This window comes from Dasypus novemcinctus, chromosome 13 (genome assembly GCF_030445035.2).
Source record: "Dasypus novemcinctus isolate mDasNov1 chromosome 13, mDasNov1.1.hap2, whole genome shotgun sequence".
NCBI classification, from domain to species: Eukaryota; Metazoa; Chordata; class Mammalia; order Cingulata; family Dasypodidae; genus Dasypus; species Dasypus novemcinctus.
In genome coordinates this window covers 20053739-20076830 of record NC_080685.1, presented here as the reverse complement: position 1 = coordinate 20076830, position 23092 = coordinate 20053739, and the positions used below count along the sequence as shown (strand labels likewise).

At 41.0% G+C, this 23092-nt stretch overlaps 1 protein-coding gene and 1 pseudogene across 27 annotated transcripts in view; both read right to left on the bottom strand.

Annotated features, from left to right (window-relative positions):
• PDE4DIP (phosphodiesterase 4D interacting protein) overlaps positions 1-23092 on the bottom strand; it is a 233367-nt gene that overhangs the window by 105559 nt on the left and 104716 nt on the right. For all 27 annotated transcript variants that reach the window (XM_012518040.4, XM_023583509.3, XM_023583515.3 and 24 more), the window contains 3 exons: positions 7509-7585; positions 4986-5109; positions 4634-4809 (listed from right to left, as the gene is read on the bottom strand). In XM_012518040.4, the coding sequence (XP_012373494.2) occupies positions 4634-4809; positions 4986-5109; positions 7509-7585 (377 nt within the window). The remainder of the gene's footprint in view (positions 1-4633; positions 4810-4985; positions 5110-7508; positions 7586-23092) is intronic.
• On the bottom strand, positions 915-2069 carry LOC131280864 (mitochondrial nicotinamide adenine dinucleotide transporter SLC25A51-like; annotated as a pseudogene).

The window sequence follows — 23092 nt, the reverse complement described above, 5'->3', positions numbered from 1 at the left end:
TGAGAATTGTGCAATATGGTTATGTATATAAAACAAAGTCATAGTACAGAGACTTAATTTTGCTTTCCAAAAAACCTTTACAGAGGTGATGACTGATGATTCAGTAAGTTTTGAAGAATGAATAGGAGTTCAGCAGAAGGGAAAGAGATGACAGATGTTTCCCACAGTTGGAAGAGCAAGAGCAAAATCCGGAGACATGCATAGCACTGTATGCTTCTAGAGGCCGTGTGGATTAAGGGGTGTGGACTCCAGAAATGCCTGAAACTATGTTACACGACTCTCTAAACTTGAGTTCCTTCATTTATAATGTGCAATAATTCCTATTTCGTGGGGTTGTTAGGAGAATTAAGTATGTAAGTACTCACCTCAGTCATATAATAAGCACTCAAAACACCTTAACTACTAGTCTGGCGTAAGTGAAGTGTGATGGGACTGTGGTGGTCATTAGTCTAAGAGAAATCCAAGATCATTCATAAAGGTTTTTTTTCCTATTGAAACCCTTTGTTCTGTTTTTGTTGGTACTTAAAGAAAACAGTTTTGCCCATAGTTTACTGTACCCTGGACTTATGATACCAAATTGTATGTGACCAATTAGGAACCAGGCCAAACTACATACTCCTTAGTTCTACTCAGCTGATAAATGACACTTAACTAATGATTTCTTTCATATAACCTTTTATTTTTTATTTTTTAAAGATTTATTTATTTCTCTCCCCATCCCCCCCACCCCAGTTGTTTGCTCTCTGTGTCTATTCACTGTGTTCTTCTGTGACCGCTTCTATCCTTATCAGTGGCACTGGGAATCTGTGTTTCTTTTTGTTGTGTCATCTTGTTGTGCCAGCTCTCTGTGTGTGCGGGGCCATTCTTGGGCAGGATGCACTTTCTTTGGCGCTGGGCGGTTCTCCTTACAGGGCGCACTCCTTGCGCGTGGGGCTTCCCTACGCAGGGGAAACCGCTGGGTGGCACAACACACATCAGCACTGCACATGGGCCACCTCCACACGGGTCAAGGAGGCCCAGGGTTTGAACCATGGACCTCCCAAGTGGTAGGCAGATGCCCTATCCATTGGGCCAAGTCCGCTTCCCACATATAATCTTTAAGATGAACTCATACGTTGCATTGGTTATACCCCGAGATTTGAGGAACTGATAATAATTCAGATGGGTATGTCAGTTTCCTTTCCTTTCCTAGCCAGGTTCTTTGGAAAACCTTGGGGAAAGAGTGAAATTCCCAACCAATATGAGACTGCATATGAGTTTTTACAACATTAAGTGGAAAAAACAAGAATCCCAACATAGCACCCAATAGCCCTCCACAAATAAAATCATTGATCAAATGAACTGTGAGTCATTGCAATAGGCAAATACTCATTAATAGGAACTCGAAATCAAAAAAAAAAAAGGACATTGCTGAATCCATTATGGAAAAGAATGGGCACCAAAACCCAAGACTACTCTCCCAATTCCATGGGACTTCAGTACGTTGAAAGCCTGATAAGTGTTCGTAAATTTGTCACGCTTTCCTGACAGTCCTGAAGTAATGTTTGACTCTCAAATGGAGTGACAATTGCTTCTGTTGTCCCTGAATGTACTGTCCCCACGCTTTGAATTACAAACTCTGGGGCACTGACATGCCCAGGGAGAAGGCAAGTAAAATCCTCATATGGACCAAACATAAATGCCAGTGTAGTTGTCTTTTGCATTAATGGGGAAAGGGTTCCACTATACAAGTTTCAGAATCCATCCCTCCTCTACTGAAGTATTGCAATCTGGGTTTTGATTTCATAATAGCTGTTGCCGAAAGAGAACCTTCTGAATAGAAAAAGTGATTGCACACAGCCATGCAAGTAATGCTTAATTTCACAAACATTTGTACGTGTAAATATGAGGTGATAGATCTTGTTTTGAAGATGTTATGATTGGTAGCTCTTTATGGACTTCTGAATCCATCAGGTTGCTTAAGAACTTTCCTCTCCATGAAGATTTTTTGTTTTTCTTGTTTTGTTCTTTTCTGTAACATCTGGGTCTGATGGTAGCATTTGGTTATCTTTCCCAATTTCATCCATTGTTAATGTCTATTAGGTTCTCCTCTGGAGACAATTGTGGTAATTGAATTTCACATCACAGCAGGCATCTGGACCCATGCCCAGTAGCCATGTGCCCCCAGGTCAGAGAGCTGATCATAAAAGGATTTGATGGCCCCACGAAGGAGAATGGATCTTATCCTGAAGGTGTAAGAGAGCTTTTAAATGACTCTGAAAGGACATAGTCAGATCTGTGTCTTGGAAAGATTGCAGTGGTCACCGTGGGCACATGCGTTTTCAATTAAAAATAATTAAGGGTTTTTTTCGATCCATCATAGCACTTTGTACCTAAGAGGCTAAATTGTTGCCAATTGGATGTTAAAATTTTCCACTCGAAAACAACTCTGAATCATTGGATTGGGATAGAATGAGGAGGAGTAGGATTGGAAGTCGAGAGAAAAGTTAGAAAGCTGTTGCAGTGACCAAGTCAAGAGAAGATGGTGTTCTAGACCAAGGCACTGGTGTAGAGATGAAGAGAAATAGGCATAATGGAGAGATATTAATAAAGGAGATTGAGTGGAGTGGAAGGGAAGAATGAGGAACCAAGGGACAAGTTGAAGATAACTCTCAGGCTCTGGACCTAAGCAAATGGGGAAATTATAGTCCCATTTTGAGGGGGAAAAACAACATAGAAAGGGGAGCAGGTTCTTTTTTGTCTAAGGTAGAAGAGTAGGTAGAGGTAAGAAGACCTGCTTTCAAGTCATATCAAATGCCACCTCCTTTATCAGGCTTTACACCCCCACCCTGTTTTAATTTTTCATAACCACGTCTCTTAATTCATATGTTCTACCTTATACTGCAGTTATTTGTGTACTTATTGCCCTATCAGTTTGCAAGATTCTCAAGAGCAATGACAGTCTGATTCATCATTATATCCCTAGGACATTACTCAGATTCTTTGCTTCATAAGTGTTTGTCAATCATCTATCCAGTTGTTTGACTCATCTTTCTTCTTGCTTCTCTCTTTTGTCCAGGGCAGCTATTAGATATCTAGGTCAATGCTAGCAAAGCTAAAGAGTTGACTGAGCTTAACCATTGGAAATTTATCAGCAACTCAAAAATTCTACGTAAAATAATGGGATGACCTGAATACATTTTCCCATGTTCTGATTTGGCTGATCAGAATCTGGTTATTTTTATCCAGCAACAAGGGCCAGCTGTGATACAAAGTAGATGTGTTTTGATTTTGAGAGGCATGGAAGTGAAAGACAAGTGAAGGTAAACTGAGCCAAGACTAGCTATTGAAAGAAGGGAGAGGAATGCAGAACTCAATCAATCAAGTGGGTAAATTTTAAATGCCTAAGGGAATGTTCATATGCTTTTAAAGTCTAGGTAAAGAGTTAATACTAGTTTTTCATGACTGTGTCTTTGTACCTGGTGTTACTTCCATCTGGAATTCCCATCTCTTCTTCCCTACTTACTTATCTTGCAAACTCCTACTCATCATTCAAGAACCAGCCCAAATGCTATATCCTCTGTTAAGCCTTCCTGAACTCCTCCAAGCAAATTAGCAATATCTCTGAGCTCCCAGTTGATTTGTGAATACCTTATTCTTTCCTTTACCATGGCATATTGTATTGTAATATGTTATATATTTTCTCCCTAGATCAGGAGCGCCAAGAAGTCTCCTGGTGCTTAGCAGAGTTCCTGGTAGTAAATAGATGCTTAGTAGGTATTTATTGAATAAACTAGTCTTTATACCTTCAGCTTACCCCATTCCACTTAATCTTGCCAAAGTGTTCATTTTCTAACATAAATCTTCATTGTTTTCCAGCTTAAAATCTTTCAACTGATCCCAATTACCTTTAAGATAAATTCAAGTTCCTTGTTATGGCATATAAAGATCTCTATCCCCAATATGGCATATCAGAACTCAACCCCCAGTATAGCTTACCTCTGACTAGCCTTCCCCCAGACCTTCTACTCTAGTCATATATAAAACTACTTGTAATTCTTGAAATATGCCCTTCCCTGTGGCCACCTCCATGGTTTCTCCTTCTGCATAGAATATTTCCCTTCCCAACCCACCTCTTACCCATTTCACCTGATGTCTTAATCATTCTTCAAGATTCAGTTCAGATTTCACCTCCTCCAGAAAACCTTGCTCTTTTAGTATGGAATAGATGACCATCCTACATGTCCCCAGAGTATCCCAGGCCACTTCCCCCAAGGAACATATTATACTTATGTAACACATTCCCTGGTGACAGGAACTGGGTCTTTCATTGCTATAACCTTAGTGCTTAGCACTGTCTGGCAAATAACAGATGTTCAATAAATGTTTGCTGAGTAAGTTAATTCATGCCTCTTGCTTACTACCATTTGAGTACTTCTTATTACATACTACCAAGAAGTGAATTCTGCTTATGGATATTACTGAAGACTAGACCCTAAAAAGAAAATCTTTGGTTGTTAGGACCATAAAATCTTGTAAATGGTGAAGGCTCCATTCTTAGTCCTTATAAGGGGACAGTGCAGTTGTTGCATGCTCTTATAGCCTCAAGAACCAGCAAAAGATAAGTGGCAAACAGTGCACAAAAGGCACCTACTTGTCCCTCTGGGCCAGGGCCTCAGTGTATTGGTCAGGCTTCACCCGGTCTCCTGGTACATCTTCCCTGTCCTTGGTGACTCCCTTCAGTTTCTCTGAGAGCTCCAGGTTACACTCTTTCTCTGCTTCCACCAGAGCTGCCATCCTTGCAGCTTCATTTTTTGCTAGCCTGGATTCCTGGAAAAAGAAAGAAAGAAAACTGAGAAGCTGCAGGGTCTCTACCCCGGTTAGGAGCCCTAAAGCCCATGACACTTGATGAGTTTGAGATGGAAAGTAGGGAGGGAAAAGGTGAATGCCAGAAGGAAGAGCAGTAGGGAAAGAGGTAAAAGAAGGCCTTTGGAATTCCTCCTCACCTCCTGCAGAAGCTGGATCTTATTCTCCAAGAGCTCGTACACGTGCTCTGTCTCCTGCTGTCTCTCCTCAAACTGGCGCCGAAGCTCTGCTTCATTATGGTTGTTGAGATTCTCCACATCAGCCCTAAAACCCCAGAGCATTAGTCAGTCAGAGCCAGACATATAATGAGGCAAATGGACCTTTCTAGGTTGCTTCTGTAGTTCAAAGTCACACTAATGAGAAGAAAAATAAAGCATTTTTCCTCTGCACTCATTTGTGGAGCTGCTTTCTTTCTTCAACCTCTTCATTTTTTGGTTGTTACTTTTCAGTCAGAATATACTTTACTCCCTAGAGGTTTCATTATGACCAAAGTTCCTTCAAGAGGAACTTTCATGTGGAAGGCAGGTAGTCATCAAATGGTTCAGAACTCAGCATTTTCAATGGACTCTTCAATTTAGATTGCTTTCCCAGAGTGTTTTGCTAGTTCTCTGCCTTTCTTGCTGTTTGCATTTAAAGTGTCCTTTCCATTTAAGTGACTGGGACAGGATATCCACTTGGACAGGTACAGAAATGGTCTCCTCCTTTACAATCTATAATCAACAGTAAACTGTCCTGAATCTGGGTTGCAAAGAGCAGACATTTAATCTAGGGAAGCTCAGGGTTCTGACTGAGTTTTGCTTCTCTGGTGTCCCTAGGAATGAAAGTCCAGGCACTAGCACAAAGTGGGTCAGGTGTCACTAGCTTATTTATAACTAACAACAGCTGCCCTTGGTGTCTGAGGATTAGAAATTTTAGGGCAGTATCAGGTGCTAAACGATCTTATTCCGATTTGGTTTTATTCTCTTTAAGCCATTTGTTGAGAACCATGGACCATCTTCTTGTTCTCAGAGCAGAGAACAATATTGAACCTTTATAGGCTCATTGTAAATCAAAAGTGCTCTATTCAAGACCAGTGGGGCTTTACTATTTGTGTCCGTGAAAACCAAATGGAACTTGCTTAAAGATGAGAGGATTCCTTGATTGACAGTGGATACTACTCAACACTATCCGAGAGGCTTTTTTTAATCTTGAGTCTTTTGGAGTTAGGAGAGTCTTGGTTTTTCAAGAGATACAAATCAAGGGAACAACCCAAGACTTTCAAATAGGAAGACCTCAAGAACTGACTCTGATTCCATATTTGACTCCAAATTCTTTAATAAATGCAATAAACAACTAACTATAACAACGGGAAGTACACTTTTCAAGTCACTCAGCCAGAAACCCTGATTTAAGAGTTCATAGCTGTGAAGTCAAAAGAACCTTGAACTTGATGCCAGAAGATGTGGGGTTTGCCACTAATTTGAGAAGATTTTTAACTCTCCACACCTTAGTTTCCTCATTTGTAAAAATAAGGATAATGCCACCTAACTCAACATTGAGAGGATATAAAGTTAAAAAGGAAAAAAAAGCATAATATAAATGTTAATATTTATTACTCCATTGTTATTATAAGTTTTTCTAAAATCTATAAGCTCATTTTAATGTCCTAGTAAGTGTTCAATAATTCCATGCATAATTGAAACTGGTTTTTCATCTTAAATATCAAGAAATACTGTAGACAGAAGAAATGCCAGATCAAATTGAATGTATACTCATCCCAGGATATAATCTGAAAATTATTTTTCAATAGCCATTTTAGTAACCATATTTTCATTTAAAATTAAGTTTTTTTAACTTATAAAAACTATAAATTGTAAAATTAACTATTTTAACTATAGAAAATATTTTAAAAACCAAGTCTCCCCATTACAAACTTCATGTTTATCTTTACAAGACTCAGCACACACACCACCCTTTATCTATCAAGGACTTCCCATCAGGACAATAATATAGGGCTACTTCATTCTTTTTACTAGAATATTCATATTTCACAGTATGGGTATATGAACATTTATTCAGTCCTTTCCTTATTGACACTCAAGTTATTTCTTGTTTTTGACCATTATAAACAATGATGCAGTAAACATCCTTCTATATTTGTCCTTTCATACTAATGCTTTTATTTACAAGGGATAGATTCCTTCAAGGGATTATTTGATCAAAGAGTATGCTTATTTTTAACTTTAATGGATAGTGTCACATAGCAAAAATGTTGTCACAATTTGCACACTCACCAGCAGTGTATGAAAATGTCCACTGATAATCCCTGATAAAGATTATTTGCATTTGTCTCTACTAAAAGTAGAAAAGTTAATTGTGTGTTCTGACTAGTTGAATACTGTTCAATAGGAAGTTTACAGTCTTAGGTCTGATGAATTCACCCACTTACGGCAAGGTCTATCTGTCTTAGTAACAGACAGAGAGCCCAAGGAAAAGAAAGCACATGAGAATTCATTGTTTCAATTCCTGAACTGACACAACATCCAAATGCCAGAGGACTGAGTATGAAAGATATTCAGCTAAACTCTTTTTGGAATTTGGTTCCAAGTCTATTGCTCTCAGATTAGGGAGCCATGCTCTGGAAAAGCCTAGATAGAATTCATCTGGTTCAAACTGAGGCTCACCATGTTTTATCCAGATCCTGCTTCTTGCCCTGGAGTTCTCGTTTCAGGCTCTCCACTTCAACCTTCAGCTCGATGTTCTGAAAAGCACACAGGCATTCATTGTCATAAATTGCCACAAACCCTATACCCTGGAACCAGGTTCCTATCTGAAGTTTTGCTTTGATTTATAGCTTCTCACCTCCTCCCACCCTCTTAATGGCCCTTGACGTCAATGGGATTCAGATGGATCAGCAACCCAGTCAAAGAGGAATGAACTGTTACAGTTTGAGGACTTTCCCTGAGCAATTTATACATTCTTCCAACCTGTTCTTGGCTGGCTCTGGATGATCAACACTTCCCAGCCCTGTCTACTCTAAAGCACCAGAGAACAAAGTATAAATTAAAACAATTTCTCTTACTAATACAGGACTGTTCCTGAAAACCAAATTGCTCTGTATAAACTTGTTTTTAAATATAGCCAGGGGAATCAGACTTGGCCCAATGGATAGGGCGTTCGCCTACCGCATGGGGGGCCCACGGTTCAAACCCCGGGCCTCTTGACCCTTGTGAAGCTGGCCCATGTGCAGTGCTAATGCGCTCAAGGAGTGCCGTGACACGCAGGGGTGTCCCCCGTGTAGGGGAGCCCCACGCGCAAGGAGTGCGCCCCGTAAGGAGAGCCGCCCAGCGTGAAAGAAAGTGCAGCCTGCCCAGGAATGGTGCCGCACACACGGAGAGCTGACACAACAAGATGACGCAACAAAAAGAAACACAGATTCCTGGTGCCACTGATAAGGATAGAAGCGGTCATAGAAGAACACAGAGTGAATGGACACAGAGAGCAGACAACTGGGAGGGGGAGGGTGAAGGGGAGAGAAATAAATAAATAAATCTTTTTTAAAATAAATAAATAAATATAGCCAGGGAAGCAATTATTTAAGGAAGTTATTTTGTGGACTTTTCTGAAAACAATGCTTTACCTCTATCATAAAATTGGAATTTCTTACATTGGGTTTGCTTACAGTGAGAGGGATCTCTGACAGCAAATCTATGCAGTGAGCAATTAATTTGTATTGAGTGAGGCAGCAACAAGTAATATTTCGACAAACAGAAAAAGGAAATAAAAGAATTTCAAGTGAAGTACGAACAAAGGTGGATGAGATAAATGCATGATGTGTTCAGTGCAGATTAAGTGGGCTGGTGCGTGATAAGGAGTGGTGGGAAATGAATATAAATCATTTGCAGGCTGCATCAGACTCCCATTCTTACTGCCATTGCAGTACATGGAGCTCCAGAGTGACAGCCTCTGGGCAAGTGTGAGTCAGGCGGGTGCTCGGTGACTCTGTGCCTTGCAGATGAAAAATAACTAGACATGGGAAAATCCATCATTGCAATGTCATGCAGAACAATTCTAATGTTCCCAAAATGCCCCATGTTACTCCTGTTCTTTCCTCTCCCTCCCCTCAGAACCTCTGGTGGCCACTGCCTTTATATCAATGTTACAAGTTCTTCCATTACTAGAATAATAATAAGTCTACTTTGGTCCGTGGTTGCATTCGCCCCTTATGTCTGCTCATTCTTCTGTCTTGAGGATTTGGGGATGGTGATACCCATTCTGCTTCCGATTGAGAGTGGGCTTCGATCCCATGGGCCAAATGGGTGGAGCTGTCTTGACTGCAGATGTAGATGCTCTCTGCTTTTTGGGACAGATGCTCTCCTTTTTTAGAGAAGATAATAATGATGATTCTATGGGGAGTTTAGGAGGCTCAAAGGAGACGACCTACAAAATCCACTTGGAGCGCTTCCTTGCACACAGATGCTCAACAACCTTCACTCCCCTCCCCTTCATTCCCAGCCCCACCAGGAAAAATATATACATCTAAATGGGGAGAAAATGGTGCATGACAAAATTATGTGGTCTCTATCTTCTAAATCCCCAGTCAATACTTGGATTAATTTGACCAAAGAGCCACAGATTTGAGGATCTTAACAAACATCAGTTTCTGTTCCCCCATTTTAAAGATAAGGAAATTGAAACTCACAAAGGTTATTTCTAAGATCAAAGCAGTAACCAAATCCAGGACTCCACTCTGACTTAAGCATTTCAGCCCAGGAGACCTGCTAGGAAAGCCTGCTTTTTTTAATCTGATTTAGTAAAATGTGGTAAATTACAGAATCAATAAATGTGATGAATAAACGAAAGCCTATATGGAAGCAGTAAGCCTGGTATTAAGAGCATAGTTCCCTGAAGGTGTGAAGAGAACGTGGCACATCACTGAACTCTAAAAACCTTACTCGTCTCATCTATCAAGAAGCCTAAGTGAATAACACACAAAAACACATTGCTATATCTTGTCATAACTTACAAAATTGTGCAGGACATTGTTTAAACTATAATGTAAACTATAATCCACACTTAGTGGCAATGCGCCAATATGTGTTCATCAATTGTAATAAATGTACCACACTAATGAAGAACGTCGTTAATGTGGGAAAGTGCAGGAGGGGTAGGGAGTGGGACATATGGGAGTCCCCTACATTTTTAATGTAACATTTATGTAATCTAAGTATCTTTTTAAAAAATTTAAATTAAATCTAAAAAATAAAATAAAAGGGAGGGAAAAAAAGGAAATTGCATAGTACCTCCCATGCAGTCAGCATCCAAAAAGTGTTAGCTATTATTAACTATAAAAACAACAATAACTTATCAACTCTGGCTTGGAGAGCTGAAATTCTCACATATTAAACTAATATTTATCTTACAGAAAGGAAAGAAAATAATTACACCAAAGGTGGGATATGTAAGATATCTGTACACAAATACACACCTAATCTGAACATCCTTCAGTGTAGCTATAATTTTTGAGAATAGAAAAAATGAAAAGGAGGAGGGAAAGTGGAAATAAAGGGGAACGATAAGTAGAACTACTTTTCTAGGCCTTACTTCTATGCCTATACAATCAAACAGACAAAAAGGTATGAGTCTCACACAGAATCACTAAAACAGCTTCATTTTCACAGGGTTAGAGCCTGAATTGGATGAGCAATTACTCCAGTGGATCAGAGTAATTTCATGGGTATTGCAAAATCTTACCATATGGTCATGCAAATAACACCAATTTATAACATCGAAATCTTACCCATCTGCAATCTCCTCCTGCAGAAAAACCACTGCATAGTTTATCATAGATTTATCCATCCTCCAAGGGTAAATATTCATACGAAAATTGTTAAATTCTAAGTAAGCTTAAGTGGATACTTAACTACCTGTATTTGCTTATTTTATTACCAAATCTTATCAGCTCTTTATGAATTTGTCTGAGGAAATTTATGTACTCAAAAAAGAAAAAGAAATAAAGAGACCAGGGAGGAGAGAGCCTCTTTGATTGTGTGTCCTTAAAACAATATTTATTCAACCATCTAACTTCAGGAAGAGTTTTATTATTATTAGGAAGCTGAAATTAAATGATAAAAAATACAGTGGGCTTTCATTATAATTTAACACCTATAACTAGAGGGCAGGTCTAACAATAAGTTTATAGAGTAATTGTATTTAACCAAACTTTCTCCCTTGGTAGCTTGCTTTGTTTCGGGAAACACCACTTTCTCAGTGGCCTATTAGAATCTACTGAACAGCAATCTATGTTAAACATAAGATTCTACTGAATTGATTTCCACCCTGACTCTTACTTACAAAACTCAACATAGGATTGGGTTAAAGGCAACCAGCAGTAGCCAATTACTGTCAGTTATTTGACTTCTTTCCAATGCTTCAGTTTAACTCTATTACTTGACCCATTGCTCATATAACCTACAATGTGGTTATCCCTTTATAAATAATATTGTCAATTTTTTGCCCCATAGAAGGCACAATGCATCCTAAAAAGCTCTAGGCAACCACTAATCTACTTTCTCTCTATGGATTTGCCTATCTTGTACATTTGCTTTAAAGATGTGGGGGAGAACAGAAAGAAGTCAGAACAGTGGGGGAAGGGAATGAAAAGAACAGCAGAATGTGGGTAGAACTGTTGAAGCTGGGTGAGAGGTCCAAGTAAGTTCCTTATACTGCCCTCTTTCTCTATGTGCACTTGAAAATTTCCATAATAAAGAGTCAAAAGGAACATGTTCAAATAAAAGGTAAATATCCATATTCTTTTTTTTTTTCCATTTCTGGAATTATCTAAACCAAGGTCATAGATAGCAAAGAATATTCTGTTCCCTCTAGCAGCTTCTCTCAGCCACCAGACTTAAATAAAATAGCACCATGGGTGGCTTTGTATAATACCTCACAGTGTGCTGAGTATACTCCCCAATAGAGAGGGAAGAAGAGAATAAACCTGCCTCTAAGTACCTCTCAAACTTGGGGAACTCAGAATTCTACTGATTCTGAGGCGTAGGATAGAAGGAAGAGGTGCAGAAATAACAAAAAAAGAAGGGTCTTTTAAAGAGGAATTTGCAAGTTCTGGCTCCGCCTCTAGGTTTAGTGCCTAGAAAAGTCTTTTGCCCTCAGTAATTCTGTCATCTGCCTTGAGTTGCTAACTTACATTTTTAGTTTTAGAATTTAACTTCACATACTAAGTGTGTTTTTCAACTAGTCATCAAGTTCCTTTGAGGAAAGGAACCTTGTCTTAGGCAGTTTATATCCCTCACAGCTAAGGGCAGGCACTCAGAACAAAACAAAACAAAACAAAACAAAAAAGCTTGACAGCATACATTTATTAATAAAATCAGCAAGTATTTTCTGGAGATTAAAGGTTGTCAAAACCAAAGCACTTTTCTTCCTATCACAGTCCTTGCCCTTGAGGAGCAATCAGTGTGATAAGTGGTGGGTAAGAGTCAGTGGGTGGCAAAGGAAAGGGGGCACTGGGGCGCTGTGCCTTTGTAAGACAGGTGGAAACAAGCCAGGGATGAGCAGGCCTTCCACAAAAGTGTCTTTATTTGGGACAAAAGTAAGTGTGGCCTCATTCTACTCTAAATCAATTTTGTACACCATAAGAATTCAAAAAGTAATAGTTCAGCAGAAGGAAAGTGTCTCTAACTCTTGTGAGGTGACCCTCACCCAATTTCGGATTATTCACCCAAGGTGGGAATAAGTACCTCTTAGTGAATGGGTTTTGCTTTACAGTGTTATCTTTTTAGAATCATGCCCCGTCTTGGAAGAGTGTTGCTCACAGATATCTCTTGTATGCAGACTGCATTTCTTTTCCAGGCTTCTCTAATACCACTGGGCAAGGCCGCTAGCTCTAGAAAACAGGCTATTTTATACTTTATAAGCAGAATATTTTCCCAAAACATGCTACCCTGACCAAGAGAAAGGGGGCTGCACTATCCCTAAAATGTATTTTAGTAGGTCCCAAGTGAGTTCTTTTGTGGACAAAGTGAGTCATCATTCATTTAGTTTGGGAGCAAAAATAGAAGCCGATAGGGTCTAAATATCTAGCTCTGTCATTAAGGTTGTCTCTGTGCAACCCTAGACTAGTTGCCTGAAAGAGTCAGGTTTTTATGGTCATTTAACTTCAATCATAAACTCTCCCTCTTCCCTGTAATAATTATACCATCACTTGCATTGCTCATCTTCAAGTTATTGTGAGATGCTTAGCCAAAAAGTATTCAAGTGCAAAACATTATGTCCTTAGACCCTAGGAGCAGGAAAGATTTTATTCAGATACAATCCCTGCATTTCTGTAAACTGATTCCAGGCTCACTGTCTTTTACTAGTGCAGTTAAGCCCCAAGTTAGATATAAAATTTGCCCCAACATGTGACTAGTATCCTTCACTGCCAGGGAAAGGACAGCATGATTACAATTAACCAGAGCAGTGGCCTCAGCCTTATTAACTAGAAAACTCTGCCAGGCCAGGACACTCTCCTGCCAGAGCCTGATTTGGTGTCCAGTTCCCTAAAGAGATGGAAAAAAACCAAGTGGAAAATTTTGGTTTCTACAAAACCATGATTTGCATCCAAATAGCAAAACAACTCTTTTCAGGTCTTGTTTCAAACCCAGTCCTTAATAGGGACCTGAAAGCAAAACCCTTCTTTTCCCAGCCCAGTTCACTCGACTAGACAAACACAGACAGCCACATCTGAATAAGCACCAAGGTCATGGATGCGTTCTGAGATCAGGTGTTTGACCAGACACAGCCAGGGTTCTTGTAAGGGGTGTGTGTGTGTGTGTGTGTATGTGTAAGAGAGAGACAGAGACACCAGAGGTAAGGGAAGGAGAGGGGAAGGGTGCCAGAGAGCAAGTTCCTTGGGCAAAGGACAGGAAGGCTGACTTGTGAGATGGCAGCATTAGTTAATCCATTTGTTTCTTCATTAAATATTTACTCAACACCTACTTTGTATGGGCAAGTGGGCAAGGCACTGTAATAGCTGCTGGAAAAAGCATGACAGACACAATCACAGTTTTCAGGATGTTTACAGCCTATGGGGGGCAAATAAACATATAATTATAGGAGAGTGTGATAAACAGAAGAGAATCCCAAATCAGTTATCCATATCTGTGTGGAAATACTGGCAGCTATAAATAGCTGCAAATATACAAATCAATACAGACCCATCCATCCTGTAACTATTCCCGGCTTTAGCCTCCTAAGAAACACCCCCAGAACCAACTCAAGATGCATGCCTTGGGCTGTCCTTTCTCACAGTTCCCAGTTCTAGTCTTCCAGGAAGGAGGTATATAAATCTGAAACAGGGAAGCGGTTGTGGCTCTAATAGAGCGTCCACCTACCATATGGAGGGTCCAGGGTTCGATACCCAGGGACTCCTGACTGGTGTGGTGAGCTGGCCCATGTGCAGTACTGCCGCATGCAAGGAGTATCGTGCCACACAGGGGTGTCCCCCGTGTAGGGGTGCCCCATGCACAAGGAGTGCACCCTACAAGGAAAGCGCCCCACACAAAAAAAAAGCACAACCCACCCAGGAGTGGCGCCACACACACGGAGTGCTGACACAGCAAGATGACACAACAAAAAAAGCAACACAGTTTCCCGGTGCCATATGACAAGAATGCAAGCACACATAGAACGCAGAGCAAATGGACACAGAGAGCAGACAACATGGGGGAAGGGGAGAGAAATAAATAAAATAAATCTTTTTTAAAAAAATCTGAAACAACAGCACTGCCAAGGGAAAATAAACAAGCTGGTGCTTAGGGAGGCGGTCAAGTACCATGCAAAGCGTGAAGACTTTAGAATTAGAATTTAGAACTGACCTGGTTCAAATTCCAGCTTCCTCACATACTATTTGGTTGAACCATGTGAAATTGCAGATATTCAATCTTTTTTACCTATAGAAATAGTTTCCCATAGTTCATTCTCCGTAATCTAGTGGTAAATCACTTACTTAAGTTTCCCTTCTTTGAGGTTTGATTTTTTTTAAAGGTGCTAATATCACTCCCTTTCAGGGATACTGTGAAAATTAAATGAGAAGCTATAAATGAAAATACCTGTCATAGAGGAGATGCATGTCAATATTATTATTTTACATTATGGATGTAAAAAACAAAAGTAAAATTCCCCAGAGGTATTAATAGTTAAGATGTATGAATTGTATGAAGGAGAGGTATTTATGTCTGGTCAACACTGAGTAGAGGAACCTGAGAAAAGATAGATTAAAATTACGTGGTTTTGCGTACTCTATTTCTAATCTTTAAACCTATCATTACTGTTTCATTTTCCTAGTAATTGAATTTGGCAATACATTAGGCTTCATTTCCCCCCCGCCTTGCAGCTTGCTTGCTGTCTGTTCTCTGTGTCCATTCGCTGCGTGCTCTACTGTGTTTTCACTTATCCCCCTTTTTGTTTTGTCACCTTGCTGAGTTGGCTCTCCATGGCACTTGTGGGCTGGTGGCATCCCATGGTGCTAGCAAGCTGGGTGGCACTCTGCAGTGCTTGTGGGCTGGGTGGCATGCCAGTGAGCCTGCCTTCACCATATGGTAGACGGGAGTCCAACTGATGGATAGGCTTCATTTTTGAAGAAGTTTTGTATCACAGAGGGGTTCAACCATGGCAGGGGAGGAGCACTGGTATGGGGTATCATTGATGGGGGACACATGGTTGGGAAAAAGTTCTCCAGGGCATGTATAGTATATAGGGTATACAAAAACGTTTGGATATTCATTGGGTATTGTCAGAGTAGGCAGAGTTACACATGACAACTGAGGGATTGCTGAGATACTACCCAGTGGAGCTCTGTCACATTCCCCAATGGAATAGCAACAATCCCCCAAGGGCAAGGGCAAAGACCAGTGAAGAAGGATGGTCCAGTGATGGGCCCTTGATACTGATGACTATGCTTAGGAGCCTGTGTGCTTGAAACTTCAACTAGGCCTAGAAATGCACGGTACCTAAGAGTTACCTCCTGAGACCCTCCATGTTGCTCAAATGTGGCCATTCTCTAAGCCAAGCTCGGCATGTAAATGCATTACCTTCCCCCCAGCAAGGGACATGACTCCCAGGGATGAGCCCCCCTGGCTAGTGAGATAAACAATTTACAGGAAAAGCAATACAAATACCACTTAAATATATGAAAAGAGGCTTAACATCATTTAAATTAAGATAATTGAAAATTAAAAGTCACGCTAGGATACCATTTTTTAAAGTTTTATAATAATTTATATTGGGAAGATTAAGGGGAGAAACAGTAATTTGCATGCATTGCCAATGTATCTTTGGGATCCATCAATCCCTTGTTTAGCAATCTATCCCCAAATATTTTCATAGTAGTGTAATTTGTAGTGTTACACTTACAAATGACAATTGAGGGAGTGCTGAATTCCTAGCCAGGGGACCTCTGTCACATTCCCCAATAGAATAGCAACAATCTCCCAAGTGCAAGGGCAAAGACCAGTGAAGAAGGATGGTCTAATGATGAGCTCTTGGTACTGATAACTATGCTTATGAACCTGTGTACCTGAAATTTCAACTAGGCCTAGAGCTGCAGGGTGCCTAAGAGTTACCTCCTGAGAACCTCCATGTTGCTCAAATGTGGCCACTCTCTAAGCCAAACTCAGCATGTAAATGTATTACCTTCCCCCCAGCAAGGGACATGACTCCCAGGGATGAGCCCCCCTGGTGCCAAGAGATTACTAACAATCACCAGCTGGTAATACAACTAGAAAAAGACATTGAATAAAAGGGAGAAATGATAAAGACAAATGAGTTTATATGGCTAAGAGACTTCAAAATGAGTTGGGAGGTCATAAGAGGGGTTGCACTTAGGCACATCTCAATAGGATTCCAGAGATAGCCAAAGTAAATTCAACCCCAGGCTCTGGTTCTCCTGAGGGCTACAGAGACACACAGGTTCTACAGTCATGGCAGATGGTTCTGGAGTTCAGTGCCTTGCCAGTGGGCCCTACTTTGGAATTTGTGTTCCTGAGTATGACAGAGCTGGACTCAGATGTGACCTCTGTACACATGCGTCTTCTGTCATTTTTACTGAACCTGTGGTTGGTGCTGGAGTTGGTGTTTGCTCAGGAGACTTGAAGCTCTGGACTGTCCATGTGCCAGCTGGGCCCTGAACCTCAGCAGATTTGCAATACCTATTCTCTGGTTTGTTGGACTTACCCAGGTCAACTAACAGGGAGGTGAAGATGGTCAACCACCACACCAGGGAACCGAGAGCATCTACAACTGCAAGCAGGAGAATCACATCCATCAGCCATGTGGGATCTAAGCCCCTTCTCGATTTAGAGGTGGAGTGGACATCCTCATCCCAGGATCCACAGGATGGAGGAATAAAATATGGATTAGAGTGGACTTACCGGTAATCCACTATTGAACTATTGTAACTCTAGCAATGGAAGAAATTGCATTATTGATGTGGAGACAGTGGCCATGGGAGTTGCTGAGGACAGGGAGAGGGAAAAAGAGGTGTGATATGGGGGCATTTTCAGGACTTGGAGTTGCCCTGAATGACATTTCATGTCCTTAAATGCAGGACATTATATATCCTGCCATAACCCACTGAGCAGATGGGAGGAGAGTGTAAACTACAATGTAAACTATAATCCATGCAGTGTAGCAGTGCTCCAAAATGTATTTACCAAATGCAATGAATGTGTCACAATGATGAAAGAGGTTGTTGATGAGGGAGGAGTGTGTGGGGGGGTGGGGGTTGCATATGGGAACCTCATATATTTTTTTTAAGATTTATTTATTTCTCTCCCCTTCCACCCCAACCCCAGTTGTCTGTTCTCTGTGTCTCTTTGCCACATCTTCTTTGTCCACTTCTGTTGTTGTCTGCGGCACGGGAATCTGTGTTTCTTTTCGTTGCATCATCTTGTTGTGTCAGCTCTCCGTGTGTGCGTCACCATTTCTGGGCAGACTGCACTTTCTTTCGCGCTGGGCAGCTCTCCTTACAGGGTGCACTCCTTGCGCGTGGGGCTCCCCTATGTGGGGGACACCCCTGCGTGTCACAGTACTCCTTGTGCACATCAGCACTGCGCATGGGCCAGCTCCACACGGGTCAAGAAGGCCTGGGGTTTGAACTGTGGACCTCCTACATGGTAGACGGACACCCTAACCACTGGGCCAAGTCCACGGCCCTCATATTTTTTAATGTAATATTTTTTGGGATCTATGTATCTTTTTAAAAAATGTGTAAAAAAGAAAACAAAAATAAATTTAGGTGGTTTTGCTTGTTTTATATAGACTCTGAGTATAGTGATCCCAAGATACAAGCTGCCTTGAGATTCACATTAATCTCTAGCTTGCATCCTTCTCAGTGTATCTTGTGCGATTCATTCCTTATGGCCACTCTGTTAAAATCTTGGTCGAGTCTCAGAGGCCTCTGTTGATCTGGCCCAACAGAGCTGGCAAGTGAGAAAATATCCACATAAATACCTATGAGCTCAGTGAGTCTCTGACCCTCCCCAGCACATTCCTTAGCAGGACTAATCTCTCTCACTTGACTGGAGCCTCTGTCCACAAATGGGCCTGGCCAGGCTTAATTTAGCAAAGTGGAGGTCCCCTGCAAAAGCTAGGGGTGAGGCTGGAGCCCTCCAATCCTCCAGGACACCTTCTGTGGAGCCAGGAGCCTAACCCCACCGATGGGGCGAAGAGGGACGCTCCAAATGATTTGTTTCTCTCACCTAATTAGGAATTAGAGTTCAGGGGAATCATCCTGTGCCTTCCTAGACTTCTCACAAAACTTTTTCTTTGGGCAGCAAGTATAAAACCAGGAACTAAGTGAAAACTTAGGAGCTAAAAAGTATAAAAACTATAGCAATTGTTCTATAGATGTATTGGCACTTAAAGAATCTATGGCCTGCTAAATATCTTTAAATTAACTTTGGCACCTAATATGATCTGACATTTATCCCCAAATTCAGCTCTTAGTTCTGACTCAGTTCTGGATTAGGGACTTGCTTTGATCTATTCTGAAAAAGGATAAAGCCACTCTTTGATTTTCTGCAAAGTCCAGGTCAGTTTTTCTTAAATGGAAACTTTAGCTACATGTTAGAGTATAAGTTATGACACCTGGCAGTCACTCCTCCCCTGAAACCCTAGCTCTGTCCTGACGCCAGGTCCTCTGATCAGACAACTCTTCTGAAGTTATACCTCTGCTCAGGGACCAGGATGGCACTTAACACTGTAGATCTTCAGCTGCACCATCTAGGGCAGAAGCCATGAGCAACAGGTGGCTACTGAGCACCAGGAATGTGACTAGGCCTAAGGAGATATGTTGTAAGTATTTCAAAGACAGGGTCAAAAAAAGCATAAAATCTCTTCAATTTTAAAATATTGATTTCATGTTGAAATGATACTATTTGTAATATATTGGATTAAATAAAATATAAAATTAATGTTAATTTTGCCTGTTTATTATTTTTTAATATGGCCACTAGAAAAATTTAAATTACATGTATGGCTTGCATTATATTTCTATTTGACAGCACTGCTCTGCAAGATGTTAGGAAGAAGATGTGCCAGCTTTATCCAAGTATTATACATTACCCGACTACATGCTCTAACCTGTAGAACAGTTAATCCTGCGGCATAATAGCACATTAAAGAATTTTGTGGTTTATGGAATTTATCAATAAAACACAGAAATGACTCCAAGTAATTATAAGTGAATGTAAACTATCTAGGGGTAATCACAGGCATTAGCATCACCGTACTACTCAAACTATATCCAGACACTAAACAGTAAGTATCAGGCAGGCAGGGATCTGCTCTGTCTTTTCACCATTGTATCCCCATTGCTTGCAGAGTGCCCATACGGAGAAGATGTTATGTATTTATCAAACCAAGGGATGTTGTTCCAAGTAAAAACATAGCCCACTCTTAAATAATTCTCACTATCAAGAATCTCTTCTTCTGCATCATTTCTTTTCTCAGTTTGTTTGCTTCCTCCTTCCCCTGACACTTCTCTTGGAGAGGCAGCTCAGTTCCAGGGAGAGTTGGAGCTTCACCAGGAGTGATCCAAAGCCAGTGGCTGGGCCTCTCAGCTGAAGGAGAGACTAAAAGATGGAAAGGCAGTCTCCTCTTCTACCTTTTCTACACAGATGAGCCTCACCTGCAACTTCTAGAGTGTTCACAATAAATCAACACAAATTTCTGAATATCAGCCTTGTCGAAGCTTATGCTAAAGGCTACAGAGAAACTATGAGATCAATTCAGTCATCAAACAGTTTATAATCTACCAGGTGAATAAAAAATACATACATGAAAAGATAATTGTTAGCCAGGGATTAAATAATATGTGCCAAAGAATGTATCTGAACTGTAATTGCTGGAAGAGCACAGATGAGTCGGGATTGATTTCAAGCAGTGATGATGAGCAAAGGCCCACGTGAGGAGGTGAGATCTAAACTGGACTCTGAAAAGTAAGTGAAGGGTTTAGATATGCAGAGAGAAAGGGTACAGGTATTCTAGGGGTGAACTAGGGGTGCCAGGAGGAATTAGCATACGCAAGGGAGGGTGTTTGAAAATACAGAATGGGGCACTAAAGCTTCGCCAAGTAGAGCAGGAATAGATTATGGACAGCCTGAAAAGCTAAGTAAGGGTGTTTAGAATTTCTGTGTTAGCAAATGGAAAGCCATTAATACCTTAGTATTTCATGTCATCAGTTTATATTACTATCCCATATTCTGACATCTGGTCATTCCCCCTCATTTCTAAACAGTTTTAGCTTCTGTCTCACTGGTACCTTCTCAAAATAGCTCCACTTATTTCTTGATGATTTCAACCACCACAGAGTTGTTCCTTCCAATGACCCGGTCATCCAGCAAATAGAACTCTTTGCCTCCATTTACCTTGTACTCTACTCACTCCAGTGGTGCAACTCTTGAGATTTGCTATTCAAAGTGCAGACCCTGATCCAGCAGCAGCAGCTGTAACAAGCTTATTGGAAATGCATTATCTCAGATCCTATTCCAGACCTGCTGATCTATTTTTTAACAAGATCACTAGGTAATCATAAGCACATGCGCATTAAAATTTGAGACATACTTCTCTGGACCCAGTCATTATTAACTGCTGAAAACCTTCCATAATTTCAGTTTTGTGCATCTCATTCTCAGAACACTTCCTTTGATCTTTCCAATTCACTCCCCTCACTTCTAGGAACCTGCCTCATAAACCCTTCAATCCATTGATCCTACTGTATTTTTAATGTCCTTCGCTCCCTTGGCAAAACCTCAACTCATTAAATTCAACTCTGTTGACTCCACACCTGCTGCTGGGTATTTGAGTGTGACTGAAGAGGAACCTAAAATGTTGCTGACTGCTTTTCTTTAAATTCATGACCACAAATTTCAAGTGAGTCTTTACTGATACTAGGCAATCAAACTATACATCCTTAGTCCATTACTCTCCCATTCTCCTCATGGGCATTTTCACACCTTTTCCTCTCTCCCAAACCCTCACAACCCTCTTTCCCCTCGTCTCTGCTGACCTTGCTTCCTCATTCACTGGGAACATTGAAACCAGAAGAGAACTCCAACAGTCTCATACCACCATATTTATCCATTGAGCAGCATCAGTGCACACATACTCTGCTTTTTCACTTGTGACCATAGATCAACTATCCAAGCTCCTATCTAAAATCAAACTTTCCACTTACATACCAAGTCCCATTCTCTCTACCTCTTAAAAATAACACCCTAGAAAGTATCTTCCTTCCTCCCTTCATCAATATTTCACTTTCCACTGGAAAATTATGATTTCTTTACAAACATGCTATAATTCTTCTTTTATTTATTTATTTTTCTGGGTACTAAATTACTTTGTTTGAAGGATTGGTACAAATGAAAGAACTTGGTGGATGCTGATGCAACTTATAGAAAAGGTAAACCCAACACACATGCACTGCCATGGTGGCCTTGGAAGTCACCTAGTGGTTCTGGGGAAGCTAGCATAAAGCTTAGCTCTTATCATCACTGTTTCCCAGAGTGTGCTTGTCAAAGAGATCTGCCAAGCCAGAAGCCAGGGGCCCCCATTTTGCACAAGTAAATTACATAGTCACCCAATTCTTTGATGGACTTTACCTATTCTTTCAGGTAATGGGTCTCAATGAAGTCACACAGTGGGGGTTGTTTTTGTTAGTGGCCAATTTGTGCAGTTCCAGTAGTGACTGATTAACCATTTTTTCCAAGTGTAATGCACACTCCATTACATTCAGCCTACTCTCCCAGTTGTCTCATTCTGGTTTCTTGATATGAAGGAAGATTCGGCCACCTCATTGGTTCTGCAGTTTATTAGTTTCTCTGCATGTTCCCTCTCCTCATGAGATTGGTGAAGAAAATATTTGGCTAAGTTCTTCAGAGCCACATCATCATGGTCAAAGTAGTAAGACATTGACAGGTAGATATAAGAGAAAGAGAGCTCCAGTTGATCTTGCAGTTGATGGCAGCCTCTGAGTTCTGGTTATAGTTCTGGCACATCTGCAATGTAGACGTGCTGATCATAGCAGGCAGCTGAGAAGAGGCTGTGGTGACTGTGTGACACTGGAGATGTAGTGGAGGGCAGTTCCGAGTGGCTGGTTGACAGGGTGAGCACAGAGTTCAGTTCAAGTGCTGTTGAAGCACGAAACCAGAGCCACTATCTCTGAAAATATATGGCCAAATTCTTCTTTTAAAAATCCTCTATCAGACAACCAGCAAGATGGTGGCAGAGTAAGGTGCTCCAACAATCAGCTCCTGCTACAGGGCAATTAGTAAACACCCAGAGCTATCTGGAGCTAGCTGAAGCACCTGTTTGGGAGTTCCAGGAGGCCAGAAGAGCATCCTGCAACATCCTTGAAGGAAAGGAAGGAGGAGACTGCCCATCTGCAGAGAAGACTCATAAGTAGAGCACTCCCCACCCTAGAGACTGGTGCCCATCCTCCACTGGAGGCACAAGCCGGCTCAGGAGCTATTCTGCGATTGGAATTGAAAGCTCTGCTTCCCAAAAACGGGGGAGGGAAAGACAGTTGGCTACCAACTTCAGCTACTTATGAGTAAATTCTGTGGACTAAATTATAATTCTAAGAACAGCTAAAGTTTGAACCTGTTCAAGTCAGAAAGAGTCTGATAGCCGCCATCTTAACTCCACACCTGGCAAAAAGGGAAGCAGGGCAGACTGAAAATCACAGTGACCATAGGGACCAGATTCTTTC